The following is a 25,210-nucleotide window of genomic DNA, read 5'->3' as shown; positions in this document are numbered from 1 at the left end:
AATTAACATTGGGTTGTTAATCTGTGGAATTCATTGCTGCAGAAGACTTTGGAGGCCAAGTATTTGAGTGTATTTAAAACAGCGATAAGTAAGTTCCTGATTTGTAAGGGATCAAGAGATATGGTGAGAAGGCAGAGAATGTGGTTGAGAAGTATATCAACCATGATTGAATGGTGGAGCAGACTCAATGTACCAAATGCCCTAATTCTGCTCCAATGTCTTTTGATCTTATGGTCCTATTCCCTGACAAAGCCATGCTGACTCTTTTCAGTCTAATCTGTGCTTCTCGAAGTGGAGATAAATTTGGTCTCTGAACTTAATCCCAAAAGCTTCCCCACCACTGATGATAGGAAACAATAGGCAAGTGAGTCTGTTTTATCACTACCAACATGTTTCAATAATTACCTGTTTCTCGCATTTTCTGGCACCTTTCGTGTATTGAGGGGATTTGTAAATTAATGTCAAGGCCCTTTGTCTCCCACAACAGCCTTGGATACATCTAATTTTAAAGCCAGTAAAACCTGCTTCTCTTCAATACTAATTGATTTAAATATCTAATGCCTACATTGTTATTCTTGATAGATTCCCACTTTGGTCCCTAATGAGCCTGCTCTTTTCCTGATTATTGTCTTGCCTTTAATGCACTTATAAAATGCCATTGAGTTATTCATTATTTTACTTGCTAGTATTTCTTCATGCCCCCTCTTCACTTCCCTCATTTCTATTTTTTACGTAACCCTCTGCACTTCCTATCTTCTGCTAGGGCTGCAACTGTTTTTAATCCTCTATCCACCATAAGTTTCCTTTTTTTGTCTTATCTAATGCTGTACATCCTTCAACCTTCAGGGTGCCCCGGCTTGTTTGTCTTCTCTCCCCAACCCCTACCTTTTGTAGGGAATTTGAGCTTTATATACTCATCATTTCCTCCCAGTGCTCTGATGTAGCAAGTGCTCACGGTCCACTATAACCAAATCCTGTCTCATCATAGTTAACCCCCTGCTCCCCTCCCACCCGCCAAATTGAAAACATTTATTTCTGGTTCAACTTTATTTTCCCCATAATTATAAGACATAAGAGCAGAAACAGGCAATTTGGACCATCGACTCCACCATTCTGACAATCATCAATTCCATTTTCCTACCTTTTTCACCATAATTCTTCATTTCCTTATTGATTAAAAAATCTGATTATTTCAGCCTTGAATATATCCAGCCTCAACAACCCTCTGCAGTAAAAGAATTCCACAAGTTCACCACCCTCTGAGAAAGAAAAATTCTTCTCGTGTCCTAACTGGGCGACTCCTTACTCTGAAATTATGCCCTTTGGTCTGAGTGTCGCATCACAAGGGGCAACAACGTCTCCATATCTATCCTGCCAAGCCCCCTGAGAATCTTGAATGTTTCAATCAGGACTCTTGTCATTCTCCTAAAGTCCCTTGAGTGCCTTAATGAGTAAATACCTTAAATCTTTTTTTATTGTTCAGATGATGAAAATTCTCCCTACTGATACTTCTACCATTCACCCCACGTTCTTCCCAAAACTTAGATCCAGCTTCATCCTTTCTTGTAAGACTTTGTGTGCTTAAAAATGGATCTGTGCTCATTTAAAAAATTCTGCCTTCTCTAAATCTTTCTTACTTTGTACCTAATATTGGAAAAGTTGAAATCACTTGTTATTTTTACTCATCACTGAAATTTATATTTCAGCACAGACTAGGAGTTCACAGTTGATATAACTTAGTGCCATGACATTTGTTTAGCCACCAGAAAGAAAGCTATAGATAAAACAAACCTGTCTTGATGGTTTTCTTAATAAGGTTTTCTTTCTTCAGCTTAATTGTGGTCTAGGTTAGTTTACAAAATCAGATGATTAGTTATTTTTGTCTTCCATCTGTTCTAATTTGCATTTTCCCTCGAACAATTCTGTGGTTAAGTAGAATGAGGACCTGCATTGATATAGCACTTTTAACAAAGGATTTGCAAGGCGCTTCAAGTGTGCATACCACTGCTTGTGTTGGATTTATTTAAAGGTGCATTACATTTAGGATATTTTTAAAATCCTAATTCAAGTAATAGAAATAAATATTAAAACATTCCAAAAGTCAATAAAACAAATTGGTAACATTACCATAGAATGTCTTCACTTGATTCTTCTTGACGAATAAGTGTTGAATATATTAGATGAATATGAAAACCCATCAGCCACACAACACCTTTTCTTGGTTATGCACAGATGTGTGTGATGCTTTTCAGTTTATAACACAAAACAGTTCAATTGCATTCAGCATTACTTTAATTCTGTCATCAAACACAAGTTTTCAGTAGTAATTTACTAATGGGTTTCCAAGCTTTAAATTTATCTTTTCTATTTTTTTGGAGCTGTTCATTGATCATGATAAATTTACAGAAGAAAGCAATATTGCACAACAAAGTTTTCAATACAAAAAAAAAAGAAACAAAGTAGCATGGTTGCCATCAAGATAGGAACATTGAAAGGAAAAATAGATTTTTTGACTCTACTCTTTTTCGTTTGCTGAATTACAAGTTATTTAACAATTTTCAGGAATAATGCTTTATTGACATCATTACAAAATCCCAGCCTAACTGGAGAGGGGAGGGATAATGCAGATAAAAAGTTGAAGAAACTTAAATGTTTCAATTGAATGAAGATATTTTTAAATTTGGAATTTTCCATTTCTTCCCACAAACAAAGTGTATCACAAAGGACAGTCATAAATATAATGAAATAAGGTCCATGATCATTGATATAATGTGGAGGAACATTCAATTGAAGTTAATAATCTAGGAAAGTAAGACATGCTTCCCTCGAAATAAGTTGGCGTACTAATTATTTTGTGTGACTCTTTAGTGGAAGGCGCTGTATCTTTGAACTTTTTTAGTGTATGTTCTGAACGATATAGCTTTGTAAAATCATTCTATTTTATTGTTCTCAAATGATATTCCTTAAAAAGCTCCTATCAACAAGGTTCAATAAAACTTGACATAGATTAACTTGTACAGCTAACAACAAAATTTGGAACCACATTCTATTTTGAGATTAACTACTGTTGCCACAGTTAAACAGTAAGAATAGTTCACTGAGGTTCATTGCTTTGAATTGCCTAAAATAAATTTGAAGTTTGGTATACATAGACATTCAATCAACTAAGGACTCCAAAAGCAGATAAACTTCACAACATCTACTGCCCATAGTAATCTTACAACTTTTTCTGAGAGGTTCACTTTTAAAGGAGCGATTGAAAATTGCAAATCCTGATAATGATTTTGTAAGCGTTGGAATGTTGCATTGGGTTTGTAGATAATCTTTATACATGCTTCAATCATTAATTTACAATAGAGTTAAGATTGCGTATCTTGGTTTCAGAATTGTCATCAGTGCATTTTCTTTGTACGGTACTTGCCATGTCCTCTGTAGCCTTTCTCTTTTGCCATGCTGGCACACGCATTGTGCTTGTTTTGCTGCAAGTGGTTCCAATATTTGATTAATTCACTGGGCTCAAACTGATGAGAGGTAATTAGATGGCTATATTTACAGCTAGAGTAAGAAACTCTCCAGTGATTGAAGAGAAACTCATTGGGTGGTGGCACTGGGTCAATTCTCAGTTTTGCAAGACAGATTCCAACATAGACATCCTCTAAATGCAGACGCCGAATACTCAAAGAGACTTTAAAAATCTTTTCAGCTAAGTCCCCGGAAAAAACATAACCAGTGCCTGAACAGAAGACTGGATATCGCTCGCTTGGGTAGAGCTCTGGAGGCATGTACCATTTGCTATCCTTGTTGCGATTAGGCGAATATCCACGCATTAGATATCCAGTGAAATAGTTGTGACGTGGAGGATGTGCAGGCTTTAAGAGTTTGTTTATTAAATACTCTGTATTCACAAACATATCGCTGTCAGTCTTCATAACATACCAGGCATGTGGGCAGTATGTTGCTACCCAGTTCATTCCCATCAGAGTTTTAATAGTGAGATTATAATATGTATCTAGAAAGTCTTGTTGAATAATATCATGATACTGTCTGCTTTCTTCCAATAAAGTCTGCTGAAAGTTCCCACCAGACTTTTTAGAACCTAGTAAAAAAAGATGTACCATATGTAATCCAGGGGCAATGCTTTCATTTCCCCAAGTTTGCCGAATGGCATGTCGAGCTTCAGTTTGGCCAGGTTCAGCTGCAATCAACACAATTAAGAATGGGCTTTGTTTTTCACATTTGTTTGGTTCATTAATGATGTAATTATACTGGTGATGGGGTATATATCCTGTCTTCTTTTCACTGTGCATGGTTCCATTAGCATTCAGTACGTCCCCTAATCCAGTTACATCTGGAGGAGAAAGTGCAGTGCTAGGATTCACTGTATGAATCTTGTATGCTTGCGCAGCCTCTTTCCAAATATTTTTCATTGTGCTCTGGTTAGTAGTACTTTTTGGTGACCTGAATCCCCTCATTGTATGAGGAACAGAATAACCAGTTTCCTTTGACCAAGTTTTGCTAGTTACCCAATCGTGCTGATTAATGAACAGAAACATTGCAAATAAAAATACAAGGCAAATCAGTGCAATAATATGAGTACGAAATAGTGACCGTTTAACATTCCAGGTCATCTTCATTAGGCAGCAGTACCGTCTTCTCAACTGAAGCATGTTGCAGCAGGGCTAATTGCAGTGCCTAAGGGTTTTCTTTTGTGCTCACATTGGCTATGTTTTACAGCTTCCTCTAGGACTGTGTCCCTTATTAAAAAGCTCTGAGGAACTTGACCTTTTAAAATATATATTTATATGTGTTTCTTCAGCAGGTTAAAGAGGCAGGTTAGTATTTGGCTATTGCAGACCTTTTTTAATCCTTTTATCACCTCATCCAAGTGCAATCAGTAAGTAAGTAATCCATTTTTACATGTGGGTATTTGTTGATTTTAGAAATTCCATTGAAGCAGCGTGTTTATTAAAATAAATCTTGATAGCCTTTAATACACAAGTTTCTGAAGTCTTTGTTCTTGATATTCTGCAGAAGGAAACTGCAATATATTTCAGTCATTATACATTACATACAATCACTCAAATGTATCCATATTTTATTCAATTCAGATTATTGACACCACAGAAATTGTTCATGGTGTTTACATATATTTTAAACATTAAAGTTTATCCTTTGTTTTGGACTCTTGAATCACAACATTTAATACACTTTATTACACGCACCTAAGTTGTTAAGGGTTTAAGAGTTTCAATTTCATGTGTTGTAAATTAATAAAGGTACATTTTGCCCTGGAGAGCATTTCATATACTGTTGTGGATTAGTGAAATACTGCATTGTCACAGTACCATTCCAGTTTGAAGGTTTATCAGAACCCAAATCTGTTTCCTTTCTGTGTTCTGGTTGATTCTTGTGATCTTTTTAAATGCATGCACATTAAAATACCACCTAATTTCTACTTCAAAATTAGCATTTGGTCAGAGTTGTTTTTTTACTCATATAAGTGTTGAATATGACAGAATGAAGGTTAACTTGCAAAATAATTTTCTTAGTGCACTGCTTCTGTCACTGTGCACTATATTTAAAATACGGGACGACGAAGCAGCTGTCAGTTGTCATACTTCATTGTAGAATGTTTCATTTCCTTTAACCATGTAATTAGAAGTTTGAAGTTGAAAAAAGTAGTTTTATTGTGTTAAGTTTTAGATTGGTGTTTGTACTAGTTTTAAAGATTTGCTGCTCTTATAATCTGTGACAAAACTAGTTTCAATACTGTTAATGATAAAATGAAACATGGGCAGTCCTCATTTCATGCACATATATATGAAGCATTCTGTTGTGCTGACAAGAGCACATAGCATTTGTCTATTTCTAGAATTTATCTATCTTTTGATAGCTGATAGAGGTTAGCATCTCTAACAGTGCGCTCCATTTGATGACATTGAACAGACTGACAAACAATTTCACCTGTGAAACAGCAATATTATTGAACGTTTTTAAAAATAGGTTTATTCATTAAAGTGTTAATTATTTGTGAAGTACTTTCTTGACCCTAGTTTGTGCAGTTTAGCAGTTCAGTTTCCATATATGTTATGAATGTTTTGACACAATACATTTTAAACATATTCTCTTGTCTTATTACTCAAGACAGTCTTGTTCATCATTTCAGTGCACACCGCTTTATATAATTAGGACAAACAAGAATTAATTATTTCCCTTCCATCTCTCCTCCTCTTTCCTCCTCTCTCTTTGTCTCCAGATAATTTTCCATTGACCAGGTGTTGTTGTGAGACTTCAGTAAAAGATGTTATTCATAAAGATTTTAAGAGCAAGTGAATTGAATCTTTGCAATCATACACTTGCTCGTGAATACAGGTGGTATTCTATGTAATACATTTAAAGCTAGATTGACACATAGCATCTGAGTGTAAGATTTTTTAATGCCCTGTATGAGGTAATAGGCAGGGTTTTGACCATTGTTAGGACACATTAATGTTGTGTACGTGAACATTGCATGTTTAATTGAAAATATCTCTCAGATAATCAGTTAATTGTTGCTAATTAATAGGTTCTTGATAGTGACGTGAGAGTAGTTGAGTGCTCAAGATTTATTTTAAAATTAACTAATCTCCAGTGAAAATGGATTTTAGTGCTTAAAGTTAATTTATACACAATTTTTGGAAGTATTAAATTCTAATATTGTTTATGGAAGTTGGCTACGAGATAAAAATAAGTATCTAATTGTTAGTAAATATTATTTTATATTTTAGCTGAAAAAGGATTCCAACATAGGCTGTAGAATTTAGTTGAATATGAGAGGAACGTATGTATGGTTATAGGAGTATAGTGAAAAGAAAACACTGGATCTAAATAGCAATCTCTTACAAATGAATAACTGGCTGCTGTACTATCAACAGTTCAATAACGAAAGAAACATGCCTTTTAAAAGTAGCTAGTTGAAGTCTGAATGGCTCCAGTGCAATTCCAGTTCTAAACCAACATTTGAGGTAATTTGGGCATAAATTGAAATACAGAGGAACCTCAATTATCCGAAGGACAAGGGCGTGGAGTATTTCATCTGGTTAATTGAATTCTGGATAATCGAATGCCAAATAATATAGTTCAGCCAAGTACGATCTTGCTGGATAATCCGATATTCAGTTAATCGAACGCTGGATAATCGAGGTTCGTCTGTATGTATTTGCAAAAGAAAATGTTGCGTAGATTAAAGTCTTTAATCTCCTGTTATTTCAAATACAGTGACATAATTAAAGAAATGCCAACTTAATGGATTCTTCCTGTTATGTTGCCTTCGTGTAGGTCATTGCTGTGAATGAATATAGCATTAAGTAAAATGGCAGGAAAGTGCTGTATTCAGAATCTCTTGAGGTGCAAAGTGTCATATTGGGAAATACTTGAAGGATTGACTTGACCTTTTTAACAGTAAATATGGATTTGGCATACATTGCAGCATGCCAATGCCATGAGTGCTTGGATATGGATTTTTACTTCGACTTGAACTTCATAGCTCCCTCATCTATAGATAAGTGAGGCAGGTAAAGCATTCCATTTTTTTCTGTACATAGACAATGGTCTCTCACCACTGCAGCATCTGTTGACCAGTTGGAAATCTCTAGTCTTTGGCAGCAGTATTTTAGATTGTTTTAAACAACTTTGCTGTTTTGTGCTTTTTCCTTTGGGATAATACAAGTTGCCTAGAGTGTTAGGCCAATCCTGTGTATTCATCCCTCTATAGTAACAGAAAAAATAGGGAGAAAAAATAAATTGGTACTTCAAACATACCATCCAGTGTGGACACTCATGCAAGAAATATGTGGCTCAGGGTTTGAGAAAGAATGTTTTAAAATGCTGAAACAACTTAATTGGTTTCTTGCTGATTTGGTAGAAACCAATATATAATGACCTGTGTGTGTGTTTGTGGGGGGAGGGCAGAGCTGTAAGTGAGAAAGAGTTAGCAACCATATTCATTTAATTTTAAAAGATTATGTTGACAAGCACTGAATCTGCAAAAAAGTAGGTGTTAATGTATTGTGTCAGTACTGCTTGACTTTTCAGTTAACTAAAATACCTATGATCTACTAGAAATAGTGTTAAGATTGTGTTATCAACTAAAAGGTCAACATTGTTTATCAGAGAAAATCACTTAGGTGAATAAGATCCCTTTAATTCTGTTGACAACCTCTGGCACCGGTAAGTGTGTTGATGAAATAACACTTTCTAATTTGAATAAGTTAAATGCTGAGATAAACTATTTATTGGAAGTAGCCTTGGCCTCCTTTGACTTTACTGCAGCAGTTGTTAGTGAATTATCGAGCAGTTGTAACTTTTGCCATTAGGCATTTAGTGGTTTACCTGGAATTGCACTTCACAATATGAGCGTAATCAACGGTTTTGATGCCATTGACCAAGAGTGTGCTGGTGTGTTTGACAAAATATTTGATTAGACTATGGGAGATAGCTATGTATTATATATTTTCCTAAATGTTTAATGTTCTGTGTATTGCAATCTTAATAATAACAGTGCGAACAGCTAATTGGGAAGAAAACAATTGCAAAACGTGAGAGGCAGGAGAGGAAGAGAAAAATTCACTTGCAGCAAAGAAAAATTATACACAGTATGTTGATTGGCAAGAAGATAGTGAGACAAGAACATTTTTATTGAGTAGTTCGCTACTGGACATATACTGCAATAAATGTGATTGAGGATGTGTCAGTTGATAGTACTGTAGGAAAAAAATGAAGTTTCTCTGCAAGATGATCTCTCTAAATTTTATATTTTCACTGTTGACAGAACTTCAGCTTACAAAATTTTACTTTCATGATAACCTACACCTGCTCTTAAAATTTCAGTAAAATTAATTGACAATTTGTTATCTTACTTTTGACCATTCTTTATATTTTTCTTGTACATTTTACTGTATAATAGATGATGTAAGCATTTTAAGTACAGGAATGCAATTAAATTATTGGTAAAATGACTGGTACAACTTGAAATGTGTATAACTGTTAATGAAATGAAGCGTAAAGCCTATGACTAGGTGAAGGAAATTATTTTGGATTTTAAAAGCTTTATTTTCTAACGTTGAAATGCATTTAGAGTTCTCATAAGGTTAAAGGAAGCATATTCTGATTCTGTGAACAGGACAGAGAGGACAAAACAAATACATTGTTGAACTCTCATATTTGAGAGAAAATCTCCATTCTGCAGCAGGGGTACTGTTTATTTATATTGTTTCTTTTGAATGTTAAATTCTAATATAAGTTGGAGCTTGAATGGCTGGGGGTAGAATTTAGAATTACTTTAATTAATGTCTAAGCTTTAACAGTTCGAAAAGTTTTGTATTTCAGTAGCCTTATTTTTTAGGTCTATGTAATCAGTTGCATCAATTGGAGTGGAATGTCATCATAGCAATTTGGTTGGATTTGTGATTATTGTCATCTAAATACACAGAAGATTGCATATTTTCCCAAGAGAATGATATCTATATGCTGACATTTAATTTAACATTTTGCATGTTCTTTTACCAATAATTTGAAATCACTGGTTAATATACGTTGATTATAATCCTCAGTTAAATGATATGCAGACTTTCATTATTGTAAGTGGACAGCTTATTTTTCACTATGTATAGTTCAGGCTCTGAAACAACATGCTAAGCTATTGTCTCTTTCTGAAATACTTTGGATTCAAATAATTAGACTGGTTTTGTTGTAGGTCAATCAGTTACTACATAGTACTTTTGTATACTGACGACGTATTGCACTGCCTGTCACTAGGTGGTAGTGCTGAGCAGACATGAGCTTGATTTCACTAACTATATTGTTAACATTTATTTACAATGTTTCAGAAAACACCTACAAAGTTATAATTAATATTTAAAACATTTCATCAATCCTAACATGTTAATGTAAAATGATTGTGTGGTGTTATCTTAATTCAACTCTTTCCAATTATGGGCAGTCATGAATCCACATAAAGTCAGTAAAACTCTAGAGTTAGTTGTTAAATATCATTACGCTTTTACTTAGAGGCATGTTCAGTTGTATCATGATGTTATTAAAAAGTAACGCTGGCGGCACAGCAACTGCTTTTATATTTAAAACCGTTTAATGATTCATTGCAGTCGGCTGATTGATGTCTGAGCCAAGCACTGACTGCAGTACAACATCTCTCAAATAAGATTCAACCGTTTGCAAGTCTGACATTTTTAAAATGGAATGGCGAACAACATTTGTTGTTTCTTTGTTTTCTTGATGTCAAAAGTATATAAATTCAGAAGTATAAACTATCTATCTAAGTCCAAAATAGATGTGTCCAACTCTGTACTGTCAGATGATGCAGGGATATATAAGGATTTAGACTTCAGTTTTTCTGCTGTTTAGAATATATTATAAACAAATAATTATTGGCTTTGATGTTTGCCAATTGTTGTTAGATTTGACAGCATAAAACAGTCTGCCCTTTTAAATATAATAATTTATAATGATGCATTGGTCTTGAATAAAACACTTGCAGTTATACAGTTGAAACAATAAAATGGTAAACCAGCATTATTTTCTGCTTAACAGATATAATTTGACTTAGCTTTGTTTCGTCTTTTTGTTTTGATGGCTCAGTGCTCACAGCATGTGCCACAGAGTAAAGCTATTTAACTGAGCTTTCAAGCTGCTTGTGTACCAGAAATTGCTGTTAAACGGACAACTAAGATTATTCTCAAGCAACATTTTAAATTAAAAAAAGTCTTGCTTTTTGAAGCTGTTGTCATCCATTTTCTTTATACTGTAGTCTATAATAAACAGTGAATTTAATCTGTTCCAGTTTGCTTCATGCTGAAATTCAGGTACTCCTGAAGAAGAACAATGGGTCTCTTGTTCTCAAGGCAACTCTAAAGCATAAGAATAGTACAAGTAAGCTTTAACATACCTTCCTTCGTCGGGCCCCTTATGGATAGAGATGCAAACGCCGGCAGAAAACATGTTTTTGGCTAGCCATCATACCAGCAAGAGGCTGCTGCTGAACATGCGCATATCTGGAGTAATTCAGCCTACGCTTAATTTTTACTTTTGTCTGCCCATCTGCCTGTCTGTTACAGAGAATTGCCTTAGTAAAAAGACAGAATTTTTTTCACTTTTTTGAAGACCGTTGCTTACCATAGTAGCCACATTGGAGAACAGTTTGTCAGCTCTTTAGTTAAATAATGCAGTCCTGCAATCCCCAGCTGTCTTTCTGGTCGATCAGTGTTTATAGACATCAGCAATAGAAGGCAGCTGCTATGTGCATGGACTGATTCTTCGGTTGTGTACGACATATTAGGGAAGCTACGTCCAGTCCTTTGGGTTGCTAGGCAGCTAAGGCATGACTGTGAGCAGGGTTGATGCTGCGCAGATTTGTTCTGTTAAGCTTACTCCTTTTGCATTAAATAAAATAAGAACAGGATATGCTTTTGACTGACTCTGTCCTCTGAAAGCAAAAGGAAACGTCAGTGTACAGGAGAATCCCACGTGATCATTACTGTATTAATGTCCTTCCTGTCTTGGGTAACTGTTCTGCTGCAGGACTCCTGGTGTTAGATGAAGGAATACGTGATTTTGTCAATGGATTTTGCTTCACTGGGAATCCTAAGCACAAAATGCTGGAACCAAGCTTAAAACAGGGGAGCAAGTATTTTATTTGTCATACTGTCTGTCTCAACCAGTTTTTTTTTGAAGTGCAAAATGATAAGCTTACATTTACTTTTCCTTTTGCATACTTAAGCAGAGATCTTTCTTACCTATATTTTAACTGAGTAAAATCCAAATTTGATGATTGAACAGTAATGCTTATTTGGGAAATAAAAATGAACAGTTGTATACAGATATTTTGACAGTTTTTTCACCTTTTTTTCCCACCTTTTTTTCAATAACTCTTGAAAACTGAAAGATTTCAAAACATTTTGAAAAGCAGATGTCAATTGTTTTTATTGTTTTCACATTAATATTGAATCAAATTAGATTAAAAGTCAGGACGGAAATCAGCCATGGAAACATTTGGGAATTGGAACCAACTTCATTAAAACATACATGTAAATTGAAGTAGAAATGTTCACTGTAAGCTTGTTACAAGAGATAAATAGATAACTTGGGTCGGCGCTTCTCTAAAGTCAGACTCCACAAACAAGTCTGGCTGTTCTATATTCTTATTTGAGTATATATCACCATCATTCATTGGCTTAACTAAACAGCTGAACTGCAATTTGAGAGTTTCTATATCATAAATTAAATAGACAAAATTTTATTTTAAACCGAGGTTTTCAGAAATCTCATGTTCACAGAATTCTAATTTTAACTGCCAGACAGCCCAGGGGAAATTCGTGAGGGCATTTAAAATAATCTTTCAATTCTATTTATTCATTGTAAGAATACTTTGACAGTCAAGGTCCTCCAATGGGTAACAGGATTGCACAAGAGTATGGACTTTTTGGATGACAAGTGGACGTGAAACAATTGGAAGGGGGAGGTCATGTGAATGAAATATTAAGGAATACAATTAAAGTTGGCAATGCTAGTTGTTTTACATGATATGTTGTGTTTTAATGTATTGTTTTCCTTTCAATTGCATTTCTAGTGAGCTCAATTATGTATTTTTCCTCATCACCCAATTCTAATTGCTTGCAACATTAAAATCATTCACAGCGTAGTTCATTCACTGTGCATCTGGCCAGTATTTATGAAGTTTGCTCGCGGAGCTGGAAGGTTAGTTTTCGGACGTTCCATCACCATACTAGGTAACATCATCAGTGAGCCTCTGGTGAAGCACTGGTGTTATGACCCGCTTTCTATTTACGTGTTTAGGTTTCCTTGGGTCAGTGATGTCATTTCCTGTTCATTTTCTCAGAGGATGGTAAATGGGGTCCATGTCGATGCGTTTATTGATAGAGTTCCGGTTAGAATGCCATGCTTCTAAAATTCTTGTGCATGTCTCTGTTTGGCTTGTCCTGGGATAGATGTGTTGTTCCAATCAAATTGGTGTCCTTTCTCCTCTGTATGTAAGGATACTAATGATAGTGGGTCATGTCTTTTTGTGGCTAGTTTTCTGCCTGTTTGTCCAATGTAGTGTTTGTTACAGTTCTTGCAAGGTATTTTGTAAATGACATTCATTTTGTTGTCTGTATCAGGTCTTTCAAGTTTGAGCTGCTGTTTTCGCATGTTTGTGGGTTATTATGCCAAGAGGTCTGAGTAGTCTGGCAGTCATTTCTGAGATGTCTTTGATGTAGGGGAGAGTGGTTAGGGTTTCTGGACGTGTATTGTCTGCTTGTTTAGTTTGTTGCTGAGAAATCAGCAGACTGTGTTCATTGGGTACCCGTTCTTTTTGCAAATATCGTATAGGTGATTTTCCTCTGTCTTTCGTAGTTCCTCTATGCTGCAGTGTGCGATGGCTCATTGAAATAATGTTCTAATGTAGCTTCATTTGTGGGTATTGGGATGATTACTTCTGTAATTCAGTATTTGGTCTGTATGTGTTGTTTTCCTGTTGACACCTGGTTTGAAATTCCCCATTGGCTGTTCGCTCTACTGTGACATCTAGGAATGCCAGTTTGTTGTTGTTTCCTCCTCTTTTGTGAACTGGAACTCTATCAACAAACACATCGACTTGGACCCCACCTCCTACCCTCTGAGGAAAAGAATAGGAAGTGACATCACCACAGGAAATGACATCACACACCCAAGGAAACCGAGCACACAAATAGAAAGTGGGTCATAATATCAGTGCTTCACCGGAGGCTCATTGATATGTTACTTAGTATGGTGATGGAACGTCTGAATACAAACCTTCCAGCTCACCAAACAAACTTACATCCAGCTACAAATCTTCTCAAAACTGGCCAGTATTTATGTTTGAGCTTCAAAACTGATTTTTCATGCATCAGGTGATGGTGAAAAGTTAGTTATCGTAGTCCCAAAGGAATATAGGCTATTGTCTGGTTAACAGTTTAACTTGAGGGTCACCATGCCTCAGACGAATGGAAAATTGGAGAAGCAACCTTCATGATAATGCCAGCTGATATGAGAATTAAACCTGCAGTTTCGATGTCTATCTGCATCGCAAGCCATGCATCTGGCCAACTGAGCCAACTAACCCCTTATCAAATGACCAGGCTCTTTCCTATTCCAGTCAGACACAGTCAAGGGTAGTTTCTCTTTCCTATTCTCAGAGTGCTAAGATGACTTGTAGACTTTATGCTATTGCTATACTTTAAGATTAAGTAACATGGTACAATTTGGAGATGAAATATGGGATCTCTGTGCTATACAGACCCATATTTCTATTCAATACATTTGTTGAACAACTTTCAGTTGAGTTTGAACCATATTGTCAGCAACCTTACTGTTGTTATATTTGATCCTAAGGCTGAGCTTCCAATCACATATCTGTGCACTTCTGGCTGGCCTACAATGTTTTAATCTCTGGACTTGAGGTCACTCAAAACTCTGCTGATGTCTTAGTGTGTCCGACTCATCCATTACCCTTGTGTTCACTGACATGTTGTTTTGTTGTTAAATAGCACATAGATTTTTAATAAAACCAGAAAATATTCGGATTTGGCAATGTGTGTGGAGAGAGAGAGATACAGTTGCCATTTTAGTTAAATGACCTAGAGGAAGGTAATCAAGCTGAATCTTGAACTCCCTCTTTCTCTTGTCACCAACATTGCCAGACCTATTGAGTTTTCCAGCATTTGTTTCAATTTTATGGCAAGTGCGGTATTTTGCTTTTGTACTTTGCTTTTTTAGTTGTAGCTTATAGATTTTATAGTTGTTTTCAAAACCTTACTTCATTTCACCCCCTTGACCTCTCAATGCTTCCGGTTTCTTGGTGTTCTAGAATTACACTTACCTAAATCTGGGCTTTTAAGCATTCACAATTTTAGTTGCTTCATGATTATTCATGCATCTTTTGCTTCTATATATCTGTTTTCTCTTCAAATGCACGGTTTAAAATTTACTACTTGACCAATCTTTTGATCATCTGCCTTGATAAGTCCCAAGGAACATAACAAAGCATGAAATACAAACAGGAGAAGGCCATTTAGTCAGTCAAAGCTACTCAATATTTGTGTCTTAGTGGCTGATTTTCTAACTCAGCTATATCTATCTGCATCATGCATGTTAATTTTTGATTCCCTTAGTATCTAAAAGTTCTGTCCATCCCTGTTTTGATTTTGTGAACATAACCACCACATTTTCATATCCTTTTGTTGTCAATTGCTATTTTTTGAATGAAATAAAGCTCCAAATTCAGCAATTAGAAATATTTCAGCCTAAATCAGTCATTTTTAAACCAGAAATATAGTTTTGCTTTACGTTTATTTAAGCCTTTATTTCTTTTCTATCAACAATATATATGTGAGAAATGCTTTGCCTTCTTCAATATTAAATAAATAATCTTGAGTAAGCACAGCACGAAAGGGTTGCAGGATTCAAGTATCCTTTTGCAATGCCATGTCCAATATTTCAAAACAAAACTGAAGAGTCAACCACGCCTCCCTTAACCTAATCAAAAGTTTGGTCTTCAAATGACAGCGATCAGCAGTATTTACTTAATGTGATCAGTTTATAAAATGGTGACAAAAAGCTGTATGTTACGATTGGAAGCATTAAAATGAACCCCTACCAAAGCATGCACATTGGGTCCCACAATGGCTGATGTAAGACATTGTATTAAAACTAGAAATAATTCTCCTTTAAAGATGGGAATATCTTCAAACAAAGTCTCTGAAAAATCCATCATTTTAGAGAAGAGAAAAAAAACTATTTTCCAAGTTCACCTTGTTACTTTTCAATGGTTCCAATTAAGTTTACACAGTATTACTGACACTACAGGGATCCTGGACAAGTAAATGATGCCGAGAGAAAGGACCAAATTTCAGTTTTCAGTTCATTTATTGATCAAACTCGCTTGAAGCATACAGTCAACCAATAGAAATCCAACTCTTGTTCGAAGGCACTACCACTGAAAAAATAAAAATACTCTGGCTTTAAGGGCTGGCTATGTGCATCAAATTGCTTTGAGCTGAATTTTCAAAGTGACTAATAATTTGTAGAAATAAAGTAGAAATCTTGAGGCATGGTTAATGCTGCAACTGGATGTAGATTTGCTACAACTATTTAAGTCACTAGGTTGCTGCTATTGCTCTTGCCAAAGCTATTGACTGCGTAAAATAGTTTAATAGTTTAATATTGTAACCAAAGCTTGGCTGCCCATGGCCAAAGTCGCAGCAAGTTCTATTTATTCATCATCCTTCCATTTGCTGGCCTCTCCGTATGACTCCTTGCTCTAGTTCACTTCCTGAACACTGACTCAGCTAAATGTTGTTTAATAATATTTCTCTCCAGAACTTGGGATGTAATGCATCATTAAAAAAGCTGCATAAAAGTAAATTGTCAACAGTAACTTGTTACCTCTTACCTTTTCTTTAAAGAAATGCTAAGTATTAATTGAACTTACTAAGTATGTTTTATCAGATGATGAATCATTTCTGAAATTCGATAGATTAACAATGCTGTGTTTATAGTTCAATTTTTGTCCGAAAATAATTAAATGGAAATCACTTTACAAATATAGCATTTTTCGAAACAGGCTTTTAGACAATTAAAATCAGACTGAAAATGTCTCATTCTCTCCCTCCCTCCATCTCTCTCTCACACTCTCACTCTCTCTGAATAGATGCTATCAGACCTGCTGAGTTTCTCCAGCATTTTCCATTTATTTTGTATTCCATCGCGCTGCTGTCTTGTACTTGTAAATGATGGACCAGACCTGGTCCATGAGGATTCCTAGCTGTCAACTGGCTCTTGCAGCCTCTCTACTTACAGGTATGCAATCCTTTATCCAAAACCCTCGGAGCCAGCTGGTTTTCAGAATTTGAAATTTTTCAAAATTCGGAATATGTGACAGATTAATAGTGAAATTAAAAAATCTTAACAGGATACACACTCAGAGACAGAAATGATGCCTGCCTGTGCTGGGCCATCCCGGCATGTCACATCTGAGTGACGTGAGTCACATGGGTGTGGAGTTGGTTTAACTGTTTGCACGCCAAACAACCTTCACGAGAAACTTCAGATTTCAGAGCTTTTCAGCTTTCGGATAAAGGATTGTGTACCTGTTTATGGTTGGCTGAGTTCAGTTTCTAACAGTGGTAATCCCCAGGATATTGACAGTTGGGAAATCAATCATGAAATTGACTGAAGGATTATGGTTGGATTCTCTCTTGTTGGAAATGGTTATTTCCTGGCATTTCTGTAGCGCTGTTGAAAGGTCGGTAGGAAAGGAAAACAAAAGGACAGGACTCTGAAAGGGTCATGGGCAGGAAGCTTCAACAGTTTTTAAAATCTATATCCATGCGCTTGTGTAAGAAAATTTTTCACTGAATGCTTACAATAAAATAAACAATGTATGAATATAAGTTTGGAAAAAAAAGTTAGAGAAGGAGAATTTTCTCAAGTATATCTGGAATTTTACATCGTCCCCACACGTATTACCTCAGCTCTCTTGTTCTCCCTCCCATCCCACTCCAGTTTAAAACTAAAGTCATCAGTCTAACATACCTTAAATCCATCTGTTCTGTCCAACTGCATTTACAATCTTCCTATCTTACGAGCATCCTCAAATGTTTATTTCTCACCTGGCTGTGCACTGAGGTCACCCATAACCTTTTCTAGGTTTATCAGTCTGGTTTGTGCTCTGCCCACAGCGTCAAGAATGCAATGATATCCAAGTGACTCTTGACATCCATTTGACTGGTCTATAGCTGTGACACATTACTTTTCTTTAATCTATATTGTTCTCACAGTTCTACTTTTGTTGAATTGCTGTAGCAAGCAGGGTACATGCATGCCTTTTCATGTTTGTTGTAATCCAGGGCTGCCATCTTTAGCCCCTTTCCTATTTCTTGCTTGTAGGCTGCCTTGATAACAGTCCTGTTAAGTAGATGTTAGATCCACCTTCATGTACATAAAAGCTAAGCTCAATTTCAGATACAGAACTGTGAGCTGCTTGCACTGATTATTCTGATGGTTGATTAGTTTAATGACACAAATGCTGGAAATTTTGCCTCCCTTCTGCCTCCCATCAGTGCTGCTGTATTGTCAGTAGTGGGTAGGCCCTTGGAGCGGATACCCAGTAAAACCTAGGAGAAAGTGAGGACTGCAGATGCTGGAAATCAGAGTCGAAGAGTGTGATGCTGGAAAATCACATCAGGTCAGGCAGCATCGAAGGAGCAGGAGAATAATCTTCCTGATGAAACGTTGACTCTCCTGCTCCCTGGATGCTGCCTGACTAGCTGTGCTTTTCCAGCACCACACTCTTTGATGCAGTAAAACCCAGTCAAGAAAGAAGATTAAATCAACTCAAAATTTATGCCTCCACAGATGTTGCTAGACCTGCTAAGTTTTTCTAGTATTTCCTCTTTTTGTTTGATTTCCAGCATCCCCAGGATTTGTTTGTAAGTTCCACTTAAAGGATTGATAAACAACGCAAGTTTACAAGCCTGATTATCTCCAAGTGCTCAGCCATCAAAAGTAACTTTGATGTGAGGACACCGTCCAGTTACTTTGATTTAAAAATCAATTTGGATGCTAAACATTGATACTAGAGCTGATCCATTTATGCTTTGTGGAAGTATTGCTTGAATTTGATCATGAACTGTGAAATTCCTTTTTTGTTCATGGAATGTAGGTCTCCCTGGTTAGGCAAACAGTTGTTACCTATCCCACTTGCTCTGGAGAAGGTGCTGGTGAGCCCCTCTTTGAACTACTACATTTCTTTGGGAATAGGGACATTCAAAATAATGTAGGAAGGGAGTTCCAAGAGATGGACCCAGCAACAGTGGAAGAATGGCTATATTATTACAAGTCAGGATAGTATGTACCTGAGGGGAATTTCAGGTGATGGTACTACCATGCATATGCTGACCTTGTCCTGCTAGATGGTGGAGATTGCAGGTTTGGAAGATGCTGGTGGAAGACTCTTGGTGAGTTACTGCAATGCATCACGGAGATGGTATATACTGCTCTTTTGTGTGGCATTGGTGAAAATAATGTGTGATGAAGGTGATGGATAGTTGCCAGTTAAGAGGACCATTTTGTCTTGGGTGTTATTAATCAGCTTTTTGAATGGTGATGGAGCTGCATTCAGTCAGGCAAGTGGGGCATATTCCATCACACTCCAGACTTGTACCTTGTAGATAGTGGATTGCTTCTGGTGAGTCAGAGAAAGAGTTATTCACTGCAGGATTCCCAGCCTCTGACCTGTTCTTGTAGCCACAGTGATCCAAACTGATAGTCTTAAGTTAATTTCTAATATAGCTCTTAATACAGTCTGGATTATTTAATTAATGATGTCTCATAACAGAATTGCATCTGATGCTAGCTCATTTATGAGCATACCACTCAGTGTCAAATGAGCACATGGACATTGCCCTATAGTTCTTGCATGTTCTTGTGTTAGTCCAAGAAGCTACTCTGTAATTTGCCCTCAAGTGTGGCAGTTTGATCATATAAGTGGCAGGTCCTCTAAATATAAACTTGGAGCCATCACATGCATTTTATTGATGTATTGTGTTTGTAAATTATGATTACTCCGGTTCCTTTGTCATGTTTACATATCTGTATGTTTGGGTTAGCCTTGAGATTACATAAAGTTCCAGCCCCTTGCATGGTAGATAAAAGTCTGTAGCTAAACGTCTACCACAATACTTATATGTCAGGTCTGCTTGGTTTGGTTCAGGGTCTCAACTTTGTTGTTGGATACGGATTGTGAATGCAATAACTGGTATTATAAGAGTTCATCCGGCGAGAAATACTAGGCTAGAAATACTCCAGTAACAGCTCAGATGGGCAGAGCTGTGGCAATTGGAATTCAACTGGTAAAGTTAAATTCCACTTAGGAGGACTAATATGAGGCAGGAAACATTGTAGGATCCTGGAAAGTACTGAAGGTTACAGGGAATTGGTGTGCAATTCGAAAGATGCCTGAAAGTAGCAAGTAGTTGTGATTAAGAAAACATTTAGATACTTGCCTTTATCAGACATAGAATATAGGGGTAAGTTAGCTTTGTTGGAACTTGGTGTATAAAACACTTGGTGGGTTACTCCTGGGGTACTGCTTGTTATTCTGGTCACCAGGTATCTGACCTATGGGGAAAGATTGGATATATTGTGGTTGTTCTCTTTTGAAGCATTGAAGTTGAGAGGGAACCTGATAACAGTGTACAAGATTGAGAAAGCATATTTAGAGTAGATATGTCAACACTGTTTCCATTAGTAGAGGGGTCAATAATCAGGAAGGATAGTCTGAAGCTAAGAGGTAGATAGCTAATAAGAGCGTTGAGAAGAAATTCTCTTTTCAGTAGAGAATGGTGAGAGTCTGGAACTGAGTGCCTGAAAGGGTGGTTGAGTCAGAAACTCTTGTAATGTATAAGCAGTGTTTCAATACTTTGTGTTACCATAGTCTGCAGTGTTATGGTCCAAAAGCTGCAGAGGATTAGTGTAGTCAGTTCTTTGTTGACCAGTGCAGAGACATTGGGCCAAATGGCTGCCTTCTTGCTGTAACCGTCTGAATCAGAGATTCCTTCACGTTTGCAATTGCATGTCCCTGTGCACTTTCAACATTGCTAGTTTATCTGTCAACATTCAACTCAAAGAAACCATTGACACTATGTCATGGAAATCTAGATATGCCATCTGTGTCTGAATCTGTTTTCTTTGAACTCTCAAACTTTGCAACTTGTGCAGTTGAGTTCAATTTCAATGACAAAATCTCCACCCAAATAGATGGCATTACCATTGACTCTCCTCTCCTTGCCCTTGCGAACATCTTTGTTTGTTATAATGAAAAGCATTCCTTCAATGAAAAGTTGTCTAACTGTCTACCTCCTGCATATTTATAACATGGCAATGCCGTGTTTCCAATATTTGAAGCTGCAGTTGCATCAAAGAGTTCCTTTACATAACTTAACAAACTATACCCTGGACTCATTTATAATTGAAATGGAGTAACCAAATGAGCTCTCTTTCCTTGCTATATTAGTGAAGAAACCTCACTGTTATTAACAACTGTCCACCAAATGTCTGTGTTCACTGGTACGTGTACAAATCGGCATTCCTTCAGTTCCACGTGCTCCAAGATCAATTTTATTGGCAACCTCGTGAGTAAAATCCTAGTTATCTGCTCCTATGTAGGCTTGATGTGGAGATAGGGCATATTCTGTCTGATAATCAATATTCTGATCAAAACATCAATCGCAAAAACTCATGAAAGGATCTACATCCACCACCTCTGGTCCTGACCAGAGCTTAATCTATCTCAGATTACCCTAGAAGGGGAAATTGTCTCAAAAGCTTCAACTGTAGGTAAAGGTAGCTGTCTCACACTGCCACTATGCACTAAAGTCGCTGGTGGTTTTCTCCAGCAACAGGCTGTCAAGCCAAACTACATTTTGCTTACCACACAAATCAATAATGTTATATCAGTTTCAGTGCTTATATGATGCCCACCTGGGAGATTGTACCAAACAGTTGATGGATGGCAGTAGGCAGCATGCTGATTTATTGTCAGGCTGCCCATGCTCAGAAAGGTGTATTGCATCTAGATATGATTCTGCATTAGAAATCAGTATTAAATAATCTGCATTCTACTTTGGAAACAAATTTACAATCATTGTCAAGCTCACATTTATTTATATAAATACACAGGAGCATATTTCATTTAAGCGAAAGGAATTTTTAAATGTACCACATCCTTCTCTTGAAAAGGAAGGATCATTGAGAGAACCAATTTCTGCTACATCCCCATGGCAACACCCTGTCTTGTCAGAATCTGTCTGCCTTGCCTGCGCTCCATCCTCCCCTCGAACCTATCTCCCACCTGCATCTACCTATTGCCTTCCCAGCTTCCCTCCCCCCAGCCCAACCCTACCTTCCTATTTATAACTCACCACCACCACCACCCCCCACCCCCGAAACATCCCTCATGAAGGACTCATGCCTGAAATGTCAATTTTCCTGCTCCTTGGATGATGCCCGACTGCTGTGCTTTTCCAATGCCACACTTTTTAACTCTGAAAATTAACATCGCAAGTTAACTGACTTGGTGTACCTCCATGTCAGTAATGGCAATCAGCACTCTTCTCGTTCTATGTAAAATGGTGCCCTTTTGTCCAAGTCTTTCATCCTAGTTCTGATGAGTGCAAAATGAAAAACTTCTGTTTCTTTTTAGCAGTGTTTATGTTCAGTTTTGTACTGAAATTAATGCCTGAGATCCATAAAGGAACTGGAAACGTTCCTCTTTCCTTAATATTGTACCAGAAATTCACTCAGTTTCTTGGTTAAAAAGTGTGGCTGGTGCTTGTGTTTTTTAAAAAAAGCTTTTAGATTGATCTGAATTTAATTCTCATTTTATGAATCGACATTATTTATTGCTGTTTCCATTTATCTCTGCATTATCCTGATAATTCAGTTTTTTATTTTTGATCTGAGCAATATTCCTTCATAGTATATTAAAATGTGTACAGCCTACTTAAAATAATTTATCAGAAAAAGAATAATTACCAATTCTGTTATGTGTTAAGTATGTTCATGACCTATTAAAATCGGTCCTTTTATGGACAATGCGGTTTGCAGTAATTGTGAAAAAGTGTACATGTAGTAGTTTTTAACTTGAAAGTGTTTAGGATAAGTTTCCTGCCATTTTTTTTCCTTCTATATAGTTTATCTCTCTTTACCTTTTATCTTTTTCCCCTTCCTTCATGAATTTGGAAGTAATATGCTGCTCTCCATTTTTGACACTAATTCCAGTTACTTTAGACGATTAAATTGGAATGCGCAGATTTTATGCGTCGACCCATTTTGTTAAATTGTTCCTAAATTGGTAATGTGTTAAATTTGATTTTTTTTAAAAAAATCACCTGTGTTAACAAGTAGAATGTTTGCAGATTTGCAATCTGTTGCTTTTTCTTGCATCCAAAGAGCTTGCAAGTTGCTGTGGCAACCTTGCAGTCTTCGCGCAATGGCATGTTTGCTTAAAGTATGAGTGTACTAATGAGCAGAGCATTTGTTGATGATAAAATCAGTTGTTTGTTAACATATTCTTTGATGGAGCAAGTTAGAAAATGCATTTCAAACATTTTACTGTTTGCTGGTGATCCCAAAGGATGCACAATGACCAAAGTTAATCGAAATTTAATTGCAAAAATTGTTAGTCCAAATTTTGCAATTTGAAGCAATCCTTATTTCCCACCAAGCTGTGCAAGAAAATTGCACAGTTCCTGATCTGTGGTGTTTCAGATCAGTCTTCTGACGGAGGAGATTGCAGAATTCTCCAAACTGAGGAATTTTCTGAGATGATCCCAACAAATCTTTACGGAAGCCGCAATGTTTTACAGCATTAGTTGCTGTATCTGATAAGTAAAAACTTAAAGGCTCAAAGCTTTTTTTTGGCAGGCTGTGGAGAGGAGGTGTGTGTTAAGTATGCATAGATGATACTTTAAGGTGAATCCTCACCACTACTCATAGAAACATAGAAAATAGGGCCAGAATGGAGGATAGGTGAGTGGGAGTGGATATGGATAGTAAGGGAAGCTATCTGGTGTCTTCGGGTTGTGTTGGTCAGTGTGAATGACTGGCAAGATAAGTCGTTTAGTTTCAGAGGACTTTGAGCATGTTTCTAAACTATCCAGCTTTTTCTGGGAAACATTGAGGCAATTACATCAGAGCTCTTCAAAATCGACACCTGTTTCAGAGTTGGAGATCTTTCCAGAGAGTCCCAGATGCTGGGTAACTTGCCTGTGAGAAGTTTAAATTCCAAGCAATTCCTTCATGGTGTGGAAGGATTCAAAATCAGGGCCAGAAGATAAATGTAGGTTCACCTAATCTAATTGAGAGCGAGGATGGTAAAATGTGCAGCTAAACACTTAGACAAGGTATGGTTGATCAGACGTGGTTTCACTTAAGCTAAGAAGCTTGTGGCCATGCATGTAAACAAGCTAAGCCAGCTTACCGCAACCTTCCCCAATTCAGTGAGCCAACAGAAAACGAAACCATCTTCAACCTATGTTGCAGATGTTTGAGGTAAATGATTTAATGGTAACCACATAGCCAAAATCGCATTCTGATTGATCTATTATGTTCCCAAGGCTTGACAATCAATATGTAATTGGTCAATAAGAAGAAACCGATATATGACTGACGCGGATTTGTGTATAAAAATGTGATTGTAACCACCAAAAGGTAGACTCTTTGAGTAAGGACGACTGTTGTCTTTTTAAGGTTGAATCCTAAGTAATAAAGGCACTGTCTGTGTAGCAAGAATACTATCATCTGCCTGAAAGTCTTTCCACAGTGGTCAACTTGGACTTCCAATGGGCACCTTTCAGCGTAGGAGAAAGTGAGCATTGCAAAAGCTGGAGATCAGAGTTGAAAGATGTGGCACTGGAAAAGCACAGCAGGTCAGTCAGCATCCAAGGAGCAGGAAAATTGATGTTTCAGGCATAAGCCCTATATCAACCTAACCTGCTATGCTTTTCCAGTGCCACACTTGTCAACCTTTCAGGGTGGGTCTGATCTCTGACAAACTAGGAGTACTCCTAGGAAATCCAGGAAGATTTAGGCCAGTACTTTGTTTGAATTGTTAGAGGAAACTCTGGTTTGGGGGGGTGGGGAGGGGGGTGGTTGGTGGTGGTGGTGGTGGAGAGGAGTAAAAGTGTCTCCCCATGCCTCTGTGGCGTTCCTCTGGGTGCTCTGGTTTCCAAAGATGTGCAGGTTAGGTGAATTGGCCATGCTAAATTTCCCATAGTGTTCGGGCATGTGTAGGTTAGGTGCATTACCCCTGCATTAGTCAGGGGTAAATACAGAATAATAGGGTAGGGGAATGGGTCTGTGTGGGTTACTCCTCAGAGGGTTGGTGTGTACGTATTGGGCCAAAGGATCTGTTTCCACACAGTAGGGATTCTATTCTAAAAGGTATTTAATTGGACAAAGAGCAAAAAGATGGACAAAAATAATCATCTAGTTGGATCCAGAATATGCATGCGAAGGAAGTGGGAAAATCCAGGAGCTGCCTGAAGCAGGTTATCTGGCGCATGTTGGAGCTTGTTGCAGGGAAAAGTAGGACTATAGAAGAGTAGATTTAATTATGAACTGGCAGAGGTTGATT

The 25,210-nt window shown here is 37.0% G+C and overlaps 2 protein-coding genes across 2 annotated transcripts in view; one reads left to right on the top strand and one right to left on the bottom strand.

The window, feature by feature from the left end:
- Positions 1–25,210, top strand: part of cdc73 (cell division cycle 73, Paf1/RNA polymerase II complex component, homolog (S. cerevisiae)) — a 319,379-nt gene that overhangs the window by 115,450 nt on the left and 178,719 nt on the right. The window lies entirely within an intron of this gene.
- Positions 3,299–4,667, bottom strand: LOC122554565 (beta-1,3-galactosyltransferase 2-like). Its single transcript, XM_043699806.1, has one exon. The coding sequence runs from the start codon at positions 4,665–4,667 to the stop codon at positions 3,393–3,395; it is 1,275 nt and encodes a 424-aa protein (XP_043555741.1). The 3' UTR covers positions 3,299–3,392.

The sequence above is a fragment of the Chiloscyllium plagiosum genome, chromosome 11 (genome assembly GCF_004010195.1).
Source record: "Chiloscyllium plagiosum isolate BGI_BamShark_2017 chromosome 11, ASM401019v2, whole genome shotgun sequence".
Taxonomy (NCBI): domain Eukaryota; kingdom Metazoa; phylum Chordata; class Chondrichthyes; order Orectolobiformes; family Hemiscylliidae; genus Chiloscyllium; species Chiloscyllium plagiosum.
The sequence above is the reverse complement of the archived record's forward strand: the minus strand, read 5'-3'. Positions and strand labels throughout refer to the sequence as shown.